Source organism: Zosterops lateralis, assembly GCF_965231275.1.
Source record: "Zosterops lateralis genome assembly, chromosome: 11".
Taxonomy (NCBI): domain Eukaryota; kingdom Metazoa; phylum Chordata; class Aves; order Passeriformes; family Zosteropidae; genus Zosterops; species Zosterops lateralis.
This window is the reverse complement of record NC_139771.1, coordinates 14,811,909-14,833,072: the sequence shown is the minus strand read 5'-3', so window position 1 is coordinate 14,833,072 and position 21,164 is coordinate 14,811,909. Positions and strand designations below refer to the sequence as shown.

General features: G+C 42.9%; 1 protein-coding gene across 8 annotated transcripts in view; it reads left to right on the top strand.

Moving 5' to 3' along the window:
* The window catches only part of CADPS (calcium dependent secretion activator), a 207,514-nt gene that overhangs the window by 125,128 nt on the left and 61,222 nt on the right, over positions 1-21,164 (top strand). For 4 of the 8 annotated variants that reach the window (XM_083869745.1, XM_083869741.1, XM_083869744.1 and 1 more), the window contains exons 13-17: positions 1,313-1,500; positions 11,451-11,552; positions 12,396-12,459; positions 13,211-13,334; positions 16,664-16,681. In XM_083869745.1, the coding sequence (XP_083725871.1) occupies positions 1,313-1,500; positions 11,451-11,552; positions 12,396-12,459; positions 13,211-13,334; positions 16,664-16,681 (496 nt within the window). The remainder of the gene's footprint in view (positions 1-1,312; positions 1,501-11,450; positions 11,553-12,395; positions 12,460-13,210; positions 13,335-16,663; positions 16,682-21,164) is intronic. The other 4 variants (XM_083869747.1, XM_083869743.1, XM_083869746.1 and 1 more) reach the window with 1 other exon arrangement.

Below are 21,164 nucleotides of genomic sequence, written 5' to 3'. Positions count from 1 at the left end.
TTTGAAATGTGCACTTCTAGTGATCCCAGCACTGTAGCTACTCCCTATATCTATCATTTTCCCCTCATTATTTTAATTCTTTTCTCAATCTGTTTTGGAGTTGGCCCAATAAGGATGAGCAAATCCTTCTCTATGTCTTTGAGCTCTTAATTGATATTTCTTCAACTCTTTTCAAAGCAGCTATTTTGGCATCTAGAAAAGATTTGGTGTCATCTGAGTGGTAGAAAATATATTTTAATCTTTCACAGCAGTGTTGTTTCTAAGATGTAGCATTTGGGGTAACAGATGGGGTGGCAAAGAAGTTGCCTATAGGGGCAGTGCTCTGCCTCAACTACTCTCCCGCCCGCTGCAGGAACTTTTCAATTAAATGATGAAAGATTTTGCAGCTTGATGCATTCCAGAGCTGCGTCTTAGCAATTGTTTAGCATCCAAATTTCCATGTAAATATTGACGATTTTGCAGCGTTTTGAAAAGCAATCTACGAGATTATTCTTGTTCTTGTTAGCCCCTTTCCTGAAGGCAGAGGCTCGCTCCACTTCGGCTGTCCCAGGACCTTCACCAGAGCCATCCCCCTACAGGGAAGGGCGTCCTCCTTGGGAGTCTGGACGTTGCACCACAAGCCTTCTGTAACCAGCCCCTCAGGACTGATAAAAAGAAATGGTCTGAGGTTCCTGGATATGTAAAGGAACCCTGCTCTTGAGCAGAGCTCCCCTTGTTTCAGTGCCAAGGAGCTGGGAGATGTCAGAGCATGTCGCCAGCAGCACGCAGTTAGGACAGTGGGAAATGTTCCTTTCTGATACTGCAGAACTGCCTTTCTCCATCTGCAGGACATTTCTACCTGCCAGATGCAAGAGAAGTAATTTTTCAGTGTAATCGTCTGTCCTCTTCCCCCAGATCAATCTTCCTGCTCCCGGCCAAATACACAGTCCCATCCCTAGAATGAGACGACTGTTTCACACTGTTTAAATAACCAAACATTGTCATCTCTTAAAGGTGTCTTTTTTTTTTTTTTCCTTTGTATTTTTTTTTGCTAGGCACTGACATGAACTGGCCTAACTTTTCAGCATTTTAAATGACATTTCCCTTTAATGATAACATAATATGTTTTTGTTAACGGTTGCACTGAGTATATGCTGTGTTCGAGTGATGATGTACAGACTGTATTGTTTGAGCGACCTCTCTCCTTTTTCCTTAATGTAGCCTTAGGTTTGTATTTCTTTTATTAGAACAGTTGATCACTACACCTCCAAATCTGATAGCCTTTGTATTTAATAACTTATATTTAAAATCAAGTCTCTTTATTTCTAAACAGGGCTGGTTTAGTCCTGGCCAGGTCTTTGTGCTAGATGAGTATTGTGCACGTAATGGAGTGAGAGGCTGTCACAGACATCTCTGCTACCTCAGAGATTTGCTAGAGCGCGCAGAAAACGGAGCTATGATTGACCCCACCTTACTTCACTACAGCTTTGCCTTTTGTGCATCACATGTTCATGGCAACAGGTAAGGAATTCTTCTTGGCTAGCAGTGCCCTGCCAACAAGGGATGACTTTGTCAAATATAGGTTTCCTTGGATAATGCACAACAGTCCCCAATTTGTTTTCACAGTGGATGTTTGGCAGCAGCACTTCTAGTGGCATAGTCGGTTTGTTTGTTTGTTTCGTTGCTTGTTTAATGTAAGCAGTAAAAATGCACATAGAGGATCCAGAAATGAAGGTTTTTAACTTACTTGCCCAGGCACTTGCTAAGATGCAGTTCTGAACAGGTTCAGGTTACAGTACATGTGACTGTCACAGATTGAATAGAGGTAAATGATACACTGTGCTGATTTAATTGCTGTGCAAGAGATCTGACAAGTTGTAGCAGTGAAATTTTCAGCTGTATCAAACTTCAGTGCTCAGAAGGGCTTTAAGCCCTTGGGCACCCATGTCTCATTTAAAGCCCACGTGACATTAGTTCAGAAATTGCTTAGACATAACTGAAACTTTTATCTTGCTCTGTTACAAAGCAATTTCAGTTTCAGAAGAAGACAGTTCCTTTCTCTCAAATGTGACAAACCTTTGATGGGAGGAACTGGAGCTGTGTTTTTTCCCCCTCTCTGTTTATTTTGTTGACAGCTGTAGCATCTATTGCAGCTCCTTTTTCTGTTTTCTTTTCTGTTAATTTATATTGTATGCTTTGAGATATCACTTTGTATTCCTACATCTGTTGCTGAAGAAAGGAATGTTATAAAATAATTAGGTGTTTTCATATACCCTCTGGTAAATACCACCCTGAATTACGACACACATTGCCCAGGTTTCACATTGCAAGGCTGTCGCTTGCTTTTGCAGTTACTTTCATACATCTTGTCATGGAAACCAAGTTTTGCTTCCTTAGTTTCTTTTTTAGTTCTGACTTTCCATTGCTCATTCGTTCTTTCTTTGCCAATTGTTACATGATTTCAGTTGTTTCCTTTCAGCTTAATTTCCTTTTGTTTTATTTTGAGGTTTTTCATGCTTTCTTCTTGTTTCTTTCGCTTTTGCTGCCGGCCTTGCCCCCCGCATTTCAATCACTCCCCCAAGCCAACTCATGGCAGAATTACTTGGTGGGTCACAGCCAAGTGCAGACGGTGAGGGGGGCAAAGCCTCTGCCGCTGAAACGGAGACAAAAAAGGATTCCAAAAAGGAGTCCAAAAAAAAGAAGGAGCCCAAAACCCAGCCGAATCCAGAGCCAAAAAGGTAAGCGAAAGTGTGCAGTGCACAGGAGTGTGTTGCAGAGGGCTCCTCAGTCACTGAGCACACTGGGCAGTTGCACCCCCATGGCTCAGGGAGGCCTGATTCCAGCATTCAGGTCACATGCTCTCCTGGGGGCTGGATAGCATTTGGGCACCCAAATCCCATAGGGGATCAGACTTAGGTTCTTAGGTGTGTGTTTAGAAGGTGGTGTTTAGGGGATGGGACTGGGCAGTGGAAGTGGCTGCCCCATTGCCTTTTGTCCTAGGCAGGACTCATGTCAGCAGACAACTGGGAACAGGACTTGGCTCAAAGCCCGTCTGGCCCTTAAAATGGAGGAGGTGGGATGCTCATCCTAACTACTCCATGTACCTCTCCACAGGGTCCAGCACAGCCACGGCAGAAGCTTCCTCTTCATCAGGGTTGGTGGCAGGAGGTATCTGATGGTATAGTGCCAAGGTGACAATCTCCCATTCCCTCTCCATGGGGTTAGAGAGTTGTGGTCTCAGGAAAATTTCATGCTTTCTAACCAGTCCCATGCTGTACAGCTGTCCAGGGCTGTGTGTGGCTGCTGTGCTGTATGGGGACCTACTGGCCACTTCCAGAGGGGCAATTTGGCCATGGATGGGCTATTCCAGTCACTCATTTAAAATATTCCAAGAAAGGAATGAGGTGTCTTGCTATGACTTAGCTGTCTTTAGCTGACAGTTGACTTCACATCCGAAAGCTGAAGGTTCATGTTCCTTCTTGGTCTGTGCTGTCTCTCTGTTGCCTGGGGATTGCGGGAGGCTCTGTGTGGGAGCTGCAAGGCTGCAGCATTGCGCGTTCCCACCAAGGGCAGGCTCTGCTTAACACCCAACAGTTTGCTATGGAGTCTGCGGGGTGCAGCGTCTGGCTTTTGCTACCAGAAGGTCATAGAAAGGGACCACAGGAGGTCTCAGAGAAAAACGCGACTCCATATCTTTCGTATCTACTCTAAACAATGTGAATATCTGAGTGGAAGAGTCACGATTTCTTTTCGGAGAGCTGTTGAGGCCACATGCATCGTGCATTTGTGAGCTGGCTGGCAGAGAGCGATGGAAAGCCAGTATTTACCCATGCAGTCCTCACTGGCAATTGTGATGTGTGTAAAGCTCACTTTGGCTCTGTCCCTCCCTCCACCTTCTGTGGCCATACATTGCTCATTGCCTTATGATTGGCCCTGCTCTCCCCAGGAAAGTTACAGCTCGTGGCTGAGGTGAAACTTTCCATGTAAAAGTTGTCAAGGTGGCACACCTGCCCCAGGACCCGGGCAGCACCCAGCAGAACATCTTGGAATGGCCATCCATTGCATTGTTGTTGGGATGACAGTGGTCTGGGAAAGACTGAGTTGTGAGACATTTTCATGTTTAACAAAGGTTTCTTTTTCCATCGAATCTGAAAAAGTGTTGATTTTCTTAATCAAAAAGAGTTCCTTCACTTTTAGACAGTAAAACCCCTTGAATGGGTGGTTTAACTTTCCCCAGGATGAGGTTGGCTGTCAGACAGAATATGCCGCCCAGTAATGAAGGTCGAGCAGGGAGATAATTTCATGTGGCTATCAATCTCCTGTATTAGCAGCAGACAGTGATGGAGCTGAGGTGGGCTGTCTGTTTGTATCGTGTTTGCATAAGGTCAGGCAGCGAGACAACAGTCGCTCGCAGTCAGCGGGAAGTGCAGGCAGGCTGTGGATGCTGAGGACAGCCTGAAGGTCAAGGCTGACAGGATGACAGGTGTCAGTGTGGGGATGATGCCTTCTCACCCGTCCAGCTCCCGCCTCGGCAGCGCTGCCGTGCCGCAGCCAGGACGGGAGCAGGAAGGCTGCTGGTGGAAATGCAGCTCTAGCTTGGGGCTGGCCCCATGGCTGCAGCAGGTGAAGTGGTCAAAATGGGGTTTTGTGGACAGTTTGTTGCCTTACATGTCAGAGTTTAGTCTGCCCCATCCTTGGGGCTCATTCAGACCCCTGACATGATCTCTCCATACCAAGGCTGTAAATCACAGCTATGTGCATGACAGTCCACATAATTTTTCTTTTAATTTCATCTTTTTCACAAGTAGACATGGAGTTAAATGTAAATTACTTGCCCTAAGTTTCACCTCCTGAGACACCTGAATATGCAAGTTCAGGATGTGAGGAAAACAGGGATGAGCAAGAGCAATATCCACATGGTTTACTGTCCTCAGAGACTTGCTCTTCACTGAGACTGAGGAACTCAATGCTTCTTAATTGTTGTGGTCTCTCATCAGTTGGTAGTGGAGTTTTGTCCACTTGGTATCACAAGTTACCTTTTGTAAAGACCTATCATGAAAAAATGTGATTTCTGATGTATTTACATAGGGGACAGGTAGTAAAAGCACAGAATTATCCAGACATCTGACAACACATGTCATATGTTTATTCATGTCTCTTTGCTTGTGGTACCACCACTATGTATTTTCTGTATCAATAGTCCTCCAGAGAACTAGCAAAGGCAAGAGTAGGAATGGTTTTGAAAAGACGTTGTGATTTGGGATAAAATTACGAAAGGGTTTACATGGTCACTAAGATCTTTCCCTGCCTTCTCTCTCCCTGGTTTTGCTGTCCTCATGTAGAAGGGCTGTAACAGTACTGCCAGTGTTTGACACACAGATGATGTGTTAGAGGAGTCTCACTGCTTCCCTGTCTGTACGTGGGAGAAGCATTGTGGAACAGAAAGTTGAGCTCATTTTTTCTAGGTCCAAAGTTAGTGCCTAAATCTTGAGCAATGGCTCTGGCCCCTTGCAAAGAAGTGACTTTCAGGAATGGCCTTGGTTTCACTTGTCCATTTTTTTTTATTTATTTAGACATAGAATAGTATTATTCTTAAATTTTAAAGTTAGCACCATGAAAAACTCTTTTCATGCTTGTTAATCCCAAACTTCTAAAAATCAGACTTAAATATTGATTGTTTGCATGCTAAATATTAGCAGACTGAGCTTATCAAAATCAGGATGCTGGATTGCATTCCCTCCAGTCTAATAACAACCAAGCACCATAATTTTCTGTAAGTTGTTCAATGACTATTTACCCAGGGACCAAGCAGCTACAAGTCTCTCTGTTCATTAATTTGGTATATTAGTGACTTCCCTTTCTTCTGTAAACTGTATTTTATGGTGTCAAACCTGCTTTCAAGAAGAAGCTATTTCATTAGCAAATTGTTACCATTACCTTTCATTACTGTTTTTACAACTGTAAACCCAGCAGAAATATGCTATTGTCATAAACCTTCAGGAATTGAAAACTCTTCATGACATCCCTGCAATTTTTTCCATTATATTGTAATTACATATTTGGTCTGTTTCACATAAAGATTTCCACACAGCTAGTTGAAACAAAGGAAGTACAGGATTATTTTTGTCCCTCAAGCAAAGTAAATACACTTTTATCATATCTTCATGTGCTCCCCTAGAACTTTGTGTTGAGCTTCCACATCTCGTTTGGATGCCCTGCCCTGGCTGCAGTGAGGCAGGTTCAGTCTGGCAGGGTGTGATGCTGTACCCTGCCGTGAGGTGCCGGCTCTGTGTCCCATCCAGCCCCTATATCAGCCCATGGTGACACAGCAGGTGCTCCCGCTGTCTGTCGGATGGGATGTGCTGCCTGTGCTGAAGGGCTGGGTTGCCAGCCACCAGCAGGTCACCAGCTCAGTGCAAGAGGCTGACACGATTCATCACAATGGGTGTGGGGTGGCAGGGCTCAGAAACCATCCGGTGCTGGCGTGGTGCGTCAGGGTGCGGATCGCACGTGGGAATCAATGAGCCGTGACTTGGCTCGGTGCTGCAGCGTGGAGGAGAGCCTGAGCAAAGGGAAGGCAGGAGTTGGGAGAATAAATGGTTCCCATGCTCGGCAGCACCTCATGGGCAGCTGGGGCAACGCCAGGAGCGCTGAGGTGAACAAAGAGCTTCTCACCGGCATTTCCCGCATGGTGTGAGTCCCCAGAAGAAAGGAGAGTTGGGGAAAATCAATGTTTGCTGAATACACTTTTTTCCTAGAGGTGTAGGCTGGTGGACTCTTTCAGGTCTGGTCTGCTGGGGGAGATGTGAGAGGCAGATCCTGCCCACATCCCCAGAGCCCGTCCTCATGCAACCGGTGGGACTGCGCAGGCAACTCCTCCTGTGAGGGATCCTGCGAAAGCCTCTCCTGACACATGCCGTCCAAGGCACTAATCATCGATGTTTACTGTATAGCTCATATGTGCTGCACCTGGCAACCAGCAAGGGAGCTGAAGGCAGCACGTGTTTTATATTTGAGTTGTTACTTAAAAAATCAAATTATTTGCATCAGTTTTTGACATTGTTTTTTTTCCCTTGGCTCTGCATGCCAGGGCTCACAGTGCGTGCAAAGATCTGTTTGCTACGTGTAAGCAATATTTTCCCCAGTAAAAAAAAAAAGTGTAGACAAGTTAAACATAAAAGGTGTAAAAGATGATATGTCTTTTCATTTAGAAGCCGACGTGGTATTTCATGGAGGCTTATGTCAAAGAGATTAACGCGCTGCAGCTATACTGTGTATTTATAATTGCATACAAATGCATGCTATTGCTTCATATATTAGTCTTTGTTAAAAAATCATTTTGATATATTTGTTTTAGCAGCATAACTAGCCCTGGGGGCACCGGGTATAATTAGAAAAGGGCATGGGGGGAGGCGGGACTTGTAGAATAAAGCAGTGGCCTTAGGATCACAGGTCCTAATTATAATTTATAATTAACCCCGGAATTTGCACAAACCATCTAAGCTAAACAAGGACTATCATTTTTGCTGTTTAAATTGCAACCCATTTTTTTAATTTCACCACCTGCTTTGTTGATGTTGTTGTTTTTGTGGCTTAAAACTTAAAAACATGGGGGGATTAGGAAAGTGGCATTTAAAACTTTTCATATGAAATATTTACAGTGGGAATTTACTAGTTTAGAGCCAACACAGTGAATCTGCAGCAGAAGGAGTGATCTGAAACTTGTTTACTTATAATTAAAAATCTCGTTAGTTATTTTTCTTGCCTTTTTTGCCCTTCTGCTTCCCTCTCTGCCCACAGCTTCTGCCGTACACCTCAAGTACCCGTGAGCAGGAGCTATAGAGAATTGGATGGAATTGTTTCTCCACACAGATGGAGACATTAATATTGTTTGTCCAACTGAATTCATAGACCCAAACCCGTGTTGTCCCTATGCATTTGTATATACCATGTACATACAAAACTTCTGTTCCACCTCTTTGCTCTCCTCTCACTTCTCATCACTGCTTCAGTGCAATAGTGATGTGGTTGTGGATTGTGTGTGAGAACATCAGTTCCTGCAGCTTTGAGAGATGCTGCTCGCTGGAGAAGTTGATGCTTCTGTCCATGAGATCAAATAGCTAGTATCAAAATTGAGCTGGAGACTTTTGCTGAAAACAAAATTGCCAGTAAGCATCAGAATGAGCTATGCAGCTTGAGCTTCTCCTGGGGATTTTTTTCAGCCCTATCAGCCGTGTACTGAAATTGTCTAGAGCACAGAAGTGAATCTTAAATTACACTGATACTAAGCTATATATCCTTTGTGTTCTTGCAAAAGGGAAAATAAATATGTTCCCTCAGAACGATTATATTTTCAAAGTATATTTGACTTGAATATTTAATTAGGTTTCAAAATTATCGAGCTAATAAATTAAGTGGAAGGCTTTGGGTAGTGTTTTTCCAGTTCTATCTATATCCTGCATTTGTCACTAATTAATGAGTTTCTAATGCTTCAGCTTCTGGGAAGATGAGCAACAAAGATTAACATAACTAGTAAATCCAAAGATGTGCAACTGGGTTATAGTATTTGAAATTTGACAAAAACATCGGAAGTATTATTATTTGTGACATGGCTCAAGATGGGGGATTGTGAGGAAAGCAAAGATGACAGAACTGGTGCTAACCACTGTGACAACAACTTGAAAAGCAGCCGACATGACATCTTTCCTATCATGCTGCCGAAAATGTCAACTTTGTGAAGGACAGTGAGAAAATGGTTTGCCGAAAATCTGAAAGGTAGATTCAAGAGATGCTCATCATGTCAGATGCAATATAGTGCACAGCTGGGTGAGAAAGGGAGTCCTTGCCGTGGTGATGGCTCTCGCTTGGCAGGCCCTTCCAGACATCCACACTGCTCCAAAAATGGCTACAGCTGACCTGTAGATTGTCTCAAGTTTGCATGAGACATGAGAATGGCTTATGCTTACACCCAGTGTGGAGGGACCAGGGGCCAGAGCTACTGGGTTTGTGTCCTCCTGGCTCACACAGGTCCCAGAAAGGGGAAGACCAAAGGACTATGCTTTCGCTCTGTGTGTGTGACTTAGGGATTTGGTTGGCATCCCTTGGGCAAAAGCCACATTGGCCAGAAGTTTTCTCTCCAGAGCCCTCCCTTTGTCTTTGTGTGGGTCAGTGATGCTTCCAGAGCTACCACTGCCTGGCCAGGACACAGCTGGTGCTGTCAGGTCAGCCTGGACTGGGTTACGAGTTGTTACGTGGTGAGTGCTTTGAGTACAGTGAGAAGCTGAGATTCTTGTGAGAGGGCTGCGACCCAGCCCAAGCTGTCAGATCCTGCCATTAAATCTCACCAGTTGAGGTTATTGACCCAGCAAAGGGTAACACAATTTTCTGACCATTTCCAGTCCCACAGCAAATCACTGCCAGGGCAGGCAGCTTTTACTCCCTCGTTTGTCAGTCCTGATAAAATTAACCCAGTGACACTCTGAGCTCTTGTGGGTACAAGGCAAGGACCAAATGCCAAAAGTCAAATGAGGGCTTCAACCCTGCACCTTAATATATGGCATTTATTGTGGTCTGCCTTGAATTCTCTCTCTCTGCCTGGGAGCAAATGAGGCACTGTGAGGTGCACAGCATCACAAAAGGCATGGACATCTCTATCTGAATATTAAATATTTTATGGAACTTTGGAATAAATTATATTAAGCATGTTAAGACATTAATTTTTGCTCAATATATCTAATTTGGGTTTTTTTGTGGCTTGCTCATTTTTTCAAAATAACTAGTACTAATTAGTTACTAATGAGACCAGATCCATACTTCCAAAATTGTTTATAAAATGTGTTCCCCAGCTGAGACATTTTATCCAAGTTTCAGCCTAAATCTTTTTTTCCTGTTTTTTTCCTTAATACACAACTGAATTTGGCAAATAATCAAGTAAAGATTCTGATTAAATGCTGTTTAACTTTAAATACATGCCCTGGTATTCAAGTCTTTTTCTGTGTCCATGTTGCAAGTTTTATTTAATGTATATTTAGCTTTAAAATTTTGCAGTAAATATCATGTACAGTTTGCAAGTTCCTCTTCCCAAATGTTTTAATGGTTTATTCACCTGTGTTGGAATATCAGAGTTCATATTTATGATATTAAGAGCTTACTAAATGTAGGGTCGAGGAGAAGTGATTGCACAGATTTTATAGATTTTAATTTTTTTATCGATTTTTTTTTCTTTTTAAGTTTAGGGCCTTTGATTCTTTAAGAGGAAAATAAAGCCAACCAATTAACCCCTGACAGGAGGTTCATTAGAAGCTTTGTAATCCCTTGCCAAGTCTTTTGTAAAGCCAAACCAGTCTAGTACTGCGGATTTATGCAGCTTAAGCCGAGCACTGGGGGAGGCCTTTAAGTAAGAACATTTGTTCAATTTTAAGATGTCTTACATTACCTAAAGATTGCCTGTGCCAGCAGAGTTGCCCAGGAGTACACAAATCCTCAGAGTTTGCTCTCCAGCAATGGAAGCAGTGCCAATGATTGCCTTGGGTGGATGGATGGATCAGGCTCACTCTCTCCTCTCGCCTGGGATGCTGTTGCGCGGCGGATTTTGCTGTGTGGGTGTGGGGGAGAAGGAGGGGATTGCTGCTCTCAGCTCCTGGGTGGGTTGGCATCAGCAGAGGTATGGGATGGAAGAGCACAGGGATCATGGCATTATCCAGCCCCCAGGAAGAGCCTCAGCAGGGATTTTCTGTGCTCCGTGAAAGATGAGAAATACCCCAAGGCAGCAGGACCTGGGTATCTCGCAACACACTCCTGTGCACTCCTCAAATAGAGAAGCATCAAGTAGTCTGAGGAAATTTGCGATAAATTGCATAATGTGTTAATTTTTATAAATTAAAATTAAAGGACCAAAGAGGCATTGCATTTTCAATGCAAAATGCGCGTCACTCTTTAGGTACATTTCTGCAGAATATATTGAAGATGGTTCACTTCAAGAAATCTCTATAATGGAGTGATTCAGCAGCTAGGAAGGAGTGCAGAATTTTATATTCTGTTTATATATATGTCGTTGATATTCTTTATACTGTGAATTGTGTTAGATTAGCAGCTGAATTTTTCTGGAGAAATTCAGTCCCTATTTTGCCAGCAACCAGCTCAACCCTCACGTGAGAGCTGGCATTGCACTCCCTGCATATACCTGTATTTAGAGGGAAATCTGCTTTTCCCAACTTCTTTAATAATAAAAATAAGGGGATGGGAGTGTGTCCACATCTAGATTTTCACTGTGAGAGGGGATACTTGTTTATTTGTTTCTTTTTGATATTTTGGCAGCAGTGCTGCTGCAGCCACCCCTGTCTCAGCATGGCACATCCTCTGTCCCGGGTGTCATGGTTGCTAAGGGTCCTTTTGAAAAGGGCAGTGTGCCATGGGATGAGGTCCCCGGGTGCTGAGGTGGAGTCTGAGTCATTGTGGCATTTCTCCTGCAGGCCTGACGGGATAGGAACTGTGACCGTGGATGAGAAAGAGCGTTTCGAAGAGATCAAGGAGCGGCTTCGTGTGCTGCTGGAGAATCAGATCACACATTTCAGGTGAAGGCACAGAGCCCAGGCTGAATGTGAGAGGAATGATTTCCTCACAGCTCCCTCCTATAAGCAGCAAAGCCAAAAGGCAGGTTTTGAATGCACACAGGAATTTTGCATAAGTGACACAGACCTACACAGGGCAGTGAAGCATGTTTATAGCTAGCGTGTGATTTTAAATATATATCCTTTAAAAGATATTTCAAACCATCTTGCTCCCATAGGCATGGAAAAGCTGTGGATTTCTTCTAAAATACAACAACAAAAAAATCCCTTATCCTCTTGTTTCTCTCTTCCTCTCTGCTCAGTTTTTACCCATTTACCTTCTCTCTGGTATTGACAGGCAGGGCTTTCTGCAGGGATGTCACAGTATGAAAAGGTTTGATACCCCCCAAAATGGGATGAATGGTCCCCAGCACACTGGTCAGGTTGGGCAGGCAGTGTACATTCACACACAGATGGGTGATGTGCTTTACCTACACCCTGGTGCATTGCCAGGTCTCCAGCTGGAAGTAAATGCCCTTTCCAGAGAGGAGCTTTTTTCCCCCATTTTTAGAGGAAGATGGTATTATCCCTTCAAGGAGATCTAAAAACTCTCCAGGTGACACCCAGATTTAAGAAACTGCTAAAACTATCCCATCTATTGCTATATATTACTAACCCATATTCTCTTTTGCTGCCCTAGTCTACACCAAAAAACCCTTTCAGAAAGCTACACTATAGAAAGACTGCTCATTCCAGGCAGAGAGACTAGAGAATTCCTTGGACATATTTAGGAAACCACCCATATAGCTCAGGAAAGGCTTGTTCATGTGCACTTGTTCTAATGCTAAGATGATGTGCTTTTTCTAGGTACTGCTTTCCATTTGGCCGTCCAGAGGGTGCACTGAAAGCCACTCTGTCGCTGCTGGAGAGGGTAAGCACAGAAATAGCAGAGAGTAATTAAAATGACCTGTTTTCATGTATCCTTCCATGTCAAAAAGCTTGAGGAGCTGTTGTCTTTGCATAGGGCATGTAATTAATGATATCTTGTGCTGAAATGTGAGGTTGGTGCCTCCTGCCTCAGCTGAGAGGCACGTGTGTAACCTGGCCACTAAAGGCAGCACGGCCTGTGTCTGTGTTGTCAGGTGAGGGTGAAGGGTCTGCCTGGCAAAGATCTACATCACAGACCCTTGTCAGCAATGCCTGGCTGCTGCCTGGTGAAATTCCCATCTTGAGGCAGACTTGTGTCCCTCTGGATGTATAAAATCTGCTCACCATAATCCTCCGTGTCCCCATTCCAGCATTCCTGCTGCTCCAACATCCTTCACACCTCTGCTAACCTGCAGTATGGCCAAGTCCAGACCCAAACCCAAGTCAGTCAGTAGAGCCTGGGAAGGGCAAAGCACTACCTGGCACTGGGCAAGTCATGGTCGATCTTAATGTCACACCCTAAAAAATCATCACAGACTTGAGGGCATGCCATACAGTGTAGATACAGACAGGGAATAATACAGCAGGGGTAGGTCCCACATCTTAGGCTGGCCAAGGTGACCTTGTAATGAGTCCAGTTTATTGTACACATGCCCTGAGAGCCACACAGCACTTGCATAGGAATGGATGTTTGTGCTGGGCTTGGAGAAAAGCAGTTCTGTGTGCCACAACAAATCAGATTTTCTTGTGTCAAGGTTCTGATGAAAGACATAGTTACTCCGGTCCCTCAAGAGGAGGTAAAAACAGTCATCCGTAAATGCTTGGAGCAAGCAGCTCTAGTCAATTATACTCGACTATCAGAGTATGCCAAAATTGAAGGTAAGGCTTTTTCTTTCTAAAATTACAATCTTTCTTATGTTTCTAGGTGGCAACTTAGGTGCCTGGGAGCTCTTTAAAAAAAGCTCATTTGCTAATTACTCTCTTATCGATAAAACTGTTGTGATTCAGAATAATTTTTGTGGTGTTGGCTTCGGAAGCAGTTAAGAATGGAAACTATGCAAATCATTTCTTTTTCTGGAAAAGAGAGAGGAAACAGTTAAAAAGAACTGTAGCTTTTTTTTTCCTTTGATCATTAGTGCATTTGGCCAGTGGTGTAGTATTGAGACTCACGTCGTGATTTTAAAAAACAAATTGAGAAATACTTGGGATGTCATCTTTACAGCTGAAGGTATAGTGCAGCTAATTGCTTGTGACACTTCAGGAGAAAAATGACAAATAAAAAGATGAAAAAATGTTTAATCTATGTTTAATCATTTGTAGCCAATTTAAAATGTCTTTTTTTCTGGGTGTGTTTCATTGTCTTTGCAGTTTGCATTGCAGTCATTGATCAGTGATCCCATACTTGCATCGGATTTCTTTCTTGTCACTCTGAATCTGGCAAAGCTGATATTTTTGACCTTTTAAGTTATGGGAGAATAATAACCAGTGACCAGAGACACATGTAGCCATCAAAAAGACATTTTAAAGTTTGCTGGAGGATATGTGTTACTGAAGCTCTATAATTCGTCGTTCTTTATATGTTATCAGTTTATGTTGGTACCTTGTTGGCTGCTATTCACAAGTTGAAACTCCCACCCAACTTTTTCCAAGTTCCCAGTTACTTAAACCTGTGTGTTCCAGATGAATGGTATGTTCTGCTCTAGACTCTGGGTTTCTGTCATGTGTGATGTGAAGCTTTCCCACAGCCAAGATTATTGTTGTATGCCTATAGGACAATATTGAGAGGAGGAAAAAAACACCCCAAACTAAAACTCCCTCTGATTTGTTCTTAGTTCTTGTTTACATGAAAAATTGGGTTGTTATTATATGGCAAATTGTCCAGGTTCTGTACATGACATGTCCTCTCTTTTTCCATTTTTTTTCTGTCTAATGATGCAAATTGTGTACCAGTGGTAATGAATTCATTGTTATGCATCCAGTGAGAAACACTTAAGAATTGGGCACTAAAAGGATGTTTATCAACTCTTGACTTGGTAATGAGTGACAAAAATAGAGGAGGAACAAAGGTTTCATAAGCACTGTATTATTAGGCAATTTATCGAAGTACTCAACTTCAGAGGATACTTTAATTGGTGTATTCTGTAAAATGCAATATTTAAATATACTTGACAAGGATGGAGAAGGACTGAGAATCAAAAACAGCTTTTCTGTTGATGGATGCTTCTACCCAGGGCTGGTTCCCTTAGGTTCTCTGTATAAATATCACTAACTCGTTGGTAAGATTTCCTCTCTTCTTTCAGATAAATCTATGCAAAAACAAACTTTATGATCTGTAAGTAAAAATGCATTCATTTCCAAAGTAGAACAGTTAGTGTGTACTTTTCCTTTTGTGCCTCAATTCTTCTTGGTTGTGTTAATTATCTGCCCTCTTTTTGCACTGCGACTTTTAGGTCTGGGAATACTTTGAAGCAACAAACCTATTTTTTTTCCAGCTGCCTTTTCAGGGAAATAGTTCATTCCACACTATCTGCTCTCTTCTGCTTTTCTTCTCCTTTATCTGTGATTGGCCACAGCCACTTTTTGATGCTGTTTCTACAAAAGTGGTTGTAACACCAATTTCCAAGCATGCTGGGATTGTTAATTTGAACAACCCAACATCCGCCAGCTGCATGCATCAGGTTTTCTCTCATGAGCATAGTCCACTGTCTATTCAAATACTTCCTTAGAAGAGCAGATGACAAGTTTACCTTGGTGAAATGCATTCCTGTTTGCTGGACATGGCTTTGAAATCTTGCTTTTGAATGGCGTTTGAATGCCACATATTTAAGGCACTTTTCTCAGAAATGCAGAACCAAATCAGTGGCAGCAGTGCTTGAGGCTATGCTTATGAAGAAATACCTGTGAAAGCCTTAGATACTGAAGGCTGAAATCCTTAGTATCTCGGAGCCTTAAACCAATGAAATTCTATTTCCCTCTATTCATGATGTTTTGATCATTATATTCTTGCAAACAGTTCAGAGCAAACCTCTGGAGTCATGGTCACAGCCTCTCTTGTGACTCATGGGCATGCTGAATGGTTAATCCAGTAGATCTCAAATTTTAACCCTCCTTTTTCTTTTTGTTCTTTTTTTTTTTTCTTCTTCTTTTTATCCTGTGTGTATCCCAAAATACTCTGTGGCTTTCCTTTTAACCTGATATGAAGTTTTCCTCTGACCTATAGCCTGTAACCTCTTTACCTTTGACCTAAGCCTCTTGCATGCCCAAATCCTCTTTTATAGGGAAAAAGAGAGAAATGTATGAGCATCCTGTCTTCTGCTTGGCCTCTCAAGTGATGGATTTAACCATTCGTGAGTACCTACCACCCTCCTCTCCATGCTGTCCTCACTTTCTCTGTTCTCATTACCTCAAGAAAGTCCAGATCCAAACCAACTCACTCTCCTTGCTTCAAGTCTTTTAGCATTGGCTTGTCTGTTGCTTCTGTCTGTGAAACCCAGTGTGAGAAGTCCAGTCACTTTCTATCAGCCTAAACCAGGTTAGACAATTAACCCATCTATTTGTGACAAACTCAGACTGTCTGTAAGTTTTTTCAGTTCTTCTTTATGTCCGTGACCTGAATGCATTTTTACTTTGCTTCTGTGTAACCCCAGTTTGTAAAGTGCTTGTCACTGGTACACAATCAAAAGGTAGCAGCTACGTTGTGGAGAAGTGAGCTAGAGGTCAGATAAAGGACACTTGGAAAAAGCCATCCCTTTGCCTGCGTATAAAATCTTTACCCAATCCTGTGTATAAGATCGTATAAGGCTGTCCTTTCTCTGTACATCAGATCTTAATGTCTCCTGTCTGTTAGCTCTCAGCGAAAGGATGCACTCTACTTGCTCTCCTCAGTTTTTTTACTTACTCCTTTGCACCGAGCTCTGGAGGGGACACCCCGACCCTGCTGTCACTCGGAGACCCCCTCTGTGTCCTCAGAGCTCTCCCTCTCTGGTTTTCTATTTGTGCAGCGTTTTCTCTCACCTCCGTGAAAGGAGCTTCCTTTGGTAACCCCACGCTCGGGGGGGCGGGGGGCGAGACGGGGCGACTTTTCTTTTTCTCAAATGTCATATATCATGCATAACTGGGGGGCTGTGCGGTCCACTTGCTCATTAATCCTGCATATCTGTTCTTGTTTCTCTCTTTTCTCTCCTTGTCGCTTTCTCTCTTTCATATAGAGAATCAAAAGGACGCAGGTGAACAATTGTATATGCATTATAAATTGTTAGGACTGTTGAGTTATATTTATTTTGTTTTCTATTTTTGTAGCTCCTTAAGATATGTACTCCTTCAGGCTAAAAATGGAGATGCATTGATACTTAAGGAGTTAATTTGTGCTGTCTACATAATCTCCTTTTCCTCCTTTCATAGAATAGAGTGTAGATTAAAAATACCCTGTAGAGATGTAGTGCCTTCTTAGGAGACAGTTGTAGAGGAGAGTCTAGTCTTTGTAAAAGCAGGTTTCTTGTTTTTCAAAAGAACTGCAGCTCATTTTGGGTGAAAAAATGTTGGTGATTTGGCCATTAATTTTCCACACCTAACAAGCACATTTATGAGTAAACTAACGTTCATCTTTGGTTTTCATACCTTCTGTTTTCTGCCCTGATGGGAGGACTGGGTTTTTCTTTATTTCTTTATTTCTATTTATTTGTTAATGTGTAACAAACAATCTGGTGGGACAGAAGTCGTGTTTGTCTCTCGTTTACAACCTGTGGTGACATGTAACAAGGCAAAGGCTCAGCTCAAGTGCACATCTCTGCAGAAGGGATGCTGGAGCCCTGCAGCCCCTCTTCTCGTTTCTGTTGTATCCCAGAGTCCTAGTTCCAAAGTCCTTGAAACCTGAACTGTTCATTTCTTTTTGTGAGTAGATTGTTCTGTTTTGTGGGGAAGAAAGAAAAGATCCAGTTGATTTCAGCTCTGTTTGCACAGGGAGATTGTCCTAGAAGAGCAGTACAAGAGGCTGGGCCAGGTTTTGGCTTCCTCAGACCTCCTCAGCTCAAATTTGGTCCATATTCTTTTGCATTGTAGTAAAATTAATTGTAAATATCAATCAATATTTAGAAAATAGAGAATATTTTTTCCTTACATCTATGAAAGGTGCAAACAAACAAAAGTAAATAGGACAACCCCAATTATTTTACCATTAACTGTAACAATTAGAGTGAGCACAGGCTGTTGTGTATTCAGCACAATAACTGCATGGAGCATCTTGCTTGCTGCAACAACCTGTCACATGCCTGCAGTTTAAAGATTCAGAAGGACATTCCTATGGCCCAGCTTGTATAAAAATAACCTGCTTCTTCCCAATGCTTGGAGCAAGTGAAAGGGCACAGGGAGTTGTGACTCTACTGCTTTGTGCCCACAAACCTCCCTTTGTTTTAAATAAAAAATTTTCAGGCAAGGTCAGCAGGACTCACTTGAAACTGGCTCCTCAGCTTAAGTGGAGTCAAAAGTGACTGGGATTTGGCCTGACTTTTTTATTTTGCCAGAAGCAAGAATTAAAAATAAGATGCTGAAAACAACTTAAACACACAAGTGTTACCCTTTGGTTCTCCTTTCTCCTGAGAAGTGTGTAGTCTCTTGCCTTGCATTAATATATTGAAATAGAACATTAAACAAGAAAGTGTGCTAAACGAATTAAAAATAAATTACTTTAATTATTAATCAGACAAAGCTACTAACACTCAGATTAATAATTGTAACCTTTTAATAATTGTTTATTTACATAAGTCAGGAATACATAATTATTTTAGAAAATAATAACTTCTCCATCTCTTATGCACGGGGATCCATGAACACAAATGCCACCTTGCACTGCTGGAGTTGGGTACTGGCAGATTCAGAGGTGGTACCAGCCAAGGCAGAAGTTGTCAGTTTGACAACTGATTGTGTTTGATGTAAGACTGGAGGTGGAGTTCAGTTTTCAGACTGAGTCATTCTCGTATTGCAGTGCGGGTTTGGTCTCTGTAAGGAGAGGTTTCTTGTGGTAGTGCTGAGTTAGTGCACAGAGATGAGCAGTGAAGGAGACATGGGGGTGGAGACAGGTCTCACCTCAGTGTTTAATGCCAGGGTGTGGATGGCACAGCAGTGGAAAGTAGCTGGAGAGCAGAAGGACCCACTGAAGTCCTATTGCTCTGGCTCCAAGGCAAATCACCTACTCTTGGGCTATCCAAAAATACCAGGTTTTTGCTTGTCCAGCAGCCGCTCCATCCCCTGTGCAGGGAAGGAGCTTCCCAAGGCACCACATCTCACCTTGCTGCATGGCTGGCACACACTGTCCTCCCTGGATAGACTCCTGGGGAAGCTTGACCTCCCTTGAAAATACGCCCAGTGGTGATGCCACATGGGTGTGAAGCTGGAACCCGGTCAGCTTAGGGGTCAGTCCTGCCCACGGAGCAGTGAGGGGCAGCTGCAGTGCCTGTACAGAGGCAGACATCTCTCAGGTGCCTGTGTCAGGCTGGGGACCTGGGTGCACCCACAGGAGAGGGACTGAACACGGCAGCTCAGGCTGCGTCAGCCTGAGCTGGCACCAGCCATGGAGCATCTTGATCGTACGCTCGCCCCAGCAGGCGTGGAAGGCGTCCTCCACCGAGGAAACGGGTGCAGGAGAGGTTGGTTTTAGACTAGAGCAACACAGCAGGTTGTTAAGAAGCAGTGGCATTTTCCAAGGCATTTGTACTGGCCCTTGTCACAGTCCCATGCTCACTTTGCGTCACTCGCCCTCCCTATTTCTGGATCTCAGCCTGGGAAGCTCTGTGCACGTATCTGTAACTCAGCTGAGCAGCTGAGCTGCCTGTCAATTGACCAGGTCTGAGGCAAGGAGAGGTCCTGTGTGACCCATCAGCCCAGCCCATCAGCTGGGCAATCACTCCAGCATTTGTGATAAACCACAAAGCTTAAAAAAAAAAAAAAATTTGCATTCTTTGAGTAAATAAAAATGTAAAATATATGAAAACACCCATCTTTGTGTGCAGGAGTGGAGGCTGAAGTCATGAATAAATCCTGTACTTTCACTCAGGCGTGACTATAACCTGTATCCATGCGTGCTGAAATGCTGCTTTATTTGTTTCATTCCTTGAAGTGGCATTTGGCTGTGTTTAACAAAGAATTGTTACGCAGCTTTCAAGATTTCCTCTTGCCCTTTCAAAGGCAGTGTCTGAAGCAGTACAAAGTTATTGCAAGAGCTTTAGAAATCCGGAGATCTGCATTCTGATGTTATCTTTCTATGAGTCTCCCACCAACTGCGGGAGCAACTTGCTGCCTGGGGTATGAGACACAATTCAGATAGGCACAAATTCTTCACTAAGCTCAATAAACACTAGAAAATCAGGAGAGCAGTTCTCTCTTCAGTATGTTGAGGTTTTGAGGTGAATTGGCATCTCTTCCTGAATTAAAAAAAGAAAAAAATTCTATTATTTTTTTCCTTCCTTTAAAATAAAACATCTTCTTTTGAGAGAAAAAATACCATCACTGAAATCCCTTTCAGATCCACGCATATTAATTTCATGAGTATAATAAAAGGCTGCCCTTCCTTGTTCTTGGGCTAAGTCTATTATGCTTTATACTTGTCTTGAGAAGAGCAGCTTTTTGTATAGTTTTGATGATTGGCTCAGAAATGGATGTACACATAACACTTGGATGCTAAAGCCTTTGGCAAGGGTCATATATTTTTAATTATTATGAGGAAATGATTGAATCAGTGCCTGCACTTCTAAAAAATATGAAAAGTCAATAATATTCTTCTCCTATTGAAAGTATAATTCTTAATGTTGCTGATGTAACCCATGCAGCAGAAATCATAGTGCCGAGGGGGAAATTCGTAGTTCAAAAATCTTCCAGTCTGTAAAGAGTCACACACAATGAATTGTGTGCGGTATCTATACCCAAAGTAGCACAGATTTATCAATATACCTGTTATTGCAGGCTGAAGCTCACTGCAAGCACAAACCCAGAATTTTCCAAGTAATTTGAGCTTCTGCAAGTATTTTATGTGCCAATATCATGCAGAAGCATAAAAACCTTTAGAAGAAGTTTGTCCAGGAAAGCATTTTGTCAGGCAGTAAGAAGCTGCTCCTGGCTCTGATTTCAGTGATGAAGGTGTTTAAATCTTATTCATCTGACACATATGAGCAGCAAGTACAAGAGCATTTCTGATACTTAAAGTGTAGTAGCTACTGGCTGTAGTGAGGGACCAGAGAGGAAAAGGACAGGGATAAAAGAAAAGCCGAAGTGAAACAAAACTCGCCACATGCTGCAGCTGATCACTAGCAAGTGCCATAAAACCCATCCAGCCTCACACATCTCCCTCGCTTTGAGCGGGAGCTGAGCCACCCCTGAAAGGGACTTCACATGTCATCTCTGAGACCTGGACATAGAAAAGTATGTGTACTCTAATGCCTCATAGTGCGTGGCTGTCACAACCCCATTTCTATTTAAATTTACAGAGGAAATTAATCCATTTCCTTAGTGAGACCCTAATCTTTTAAATATTCTTGCAATAAAGAGGCGACAAAGGAAAGCGTGAGTTGGGGCTCATGGGTGTTCAGTGCCCCCAGGAACAGAGAGGACTCTTCCTCTCCTTCAGCTCCAGGTGGTTCCTCAGTTGTCATGCCAGAGCCTTGAATTTGGGTCTGAAAAACTGAAATGTGCGAAAGGAGCTGAATATTTGTGCAGATTGGG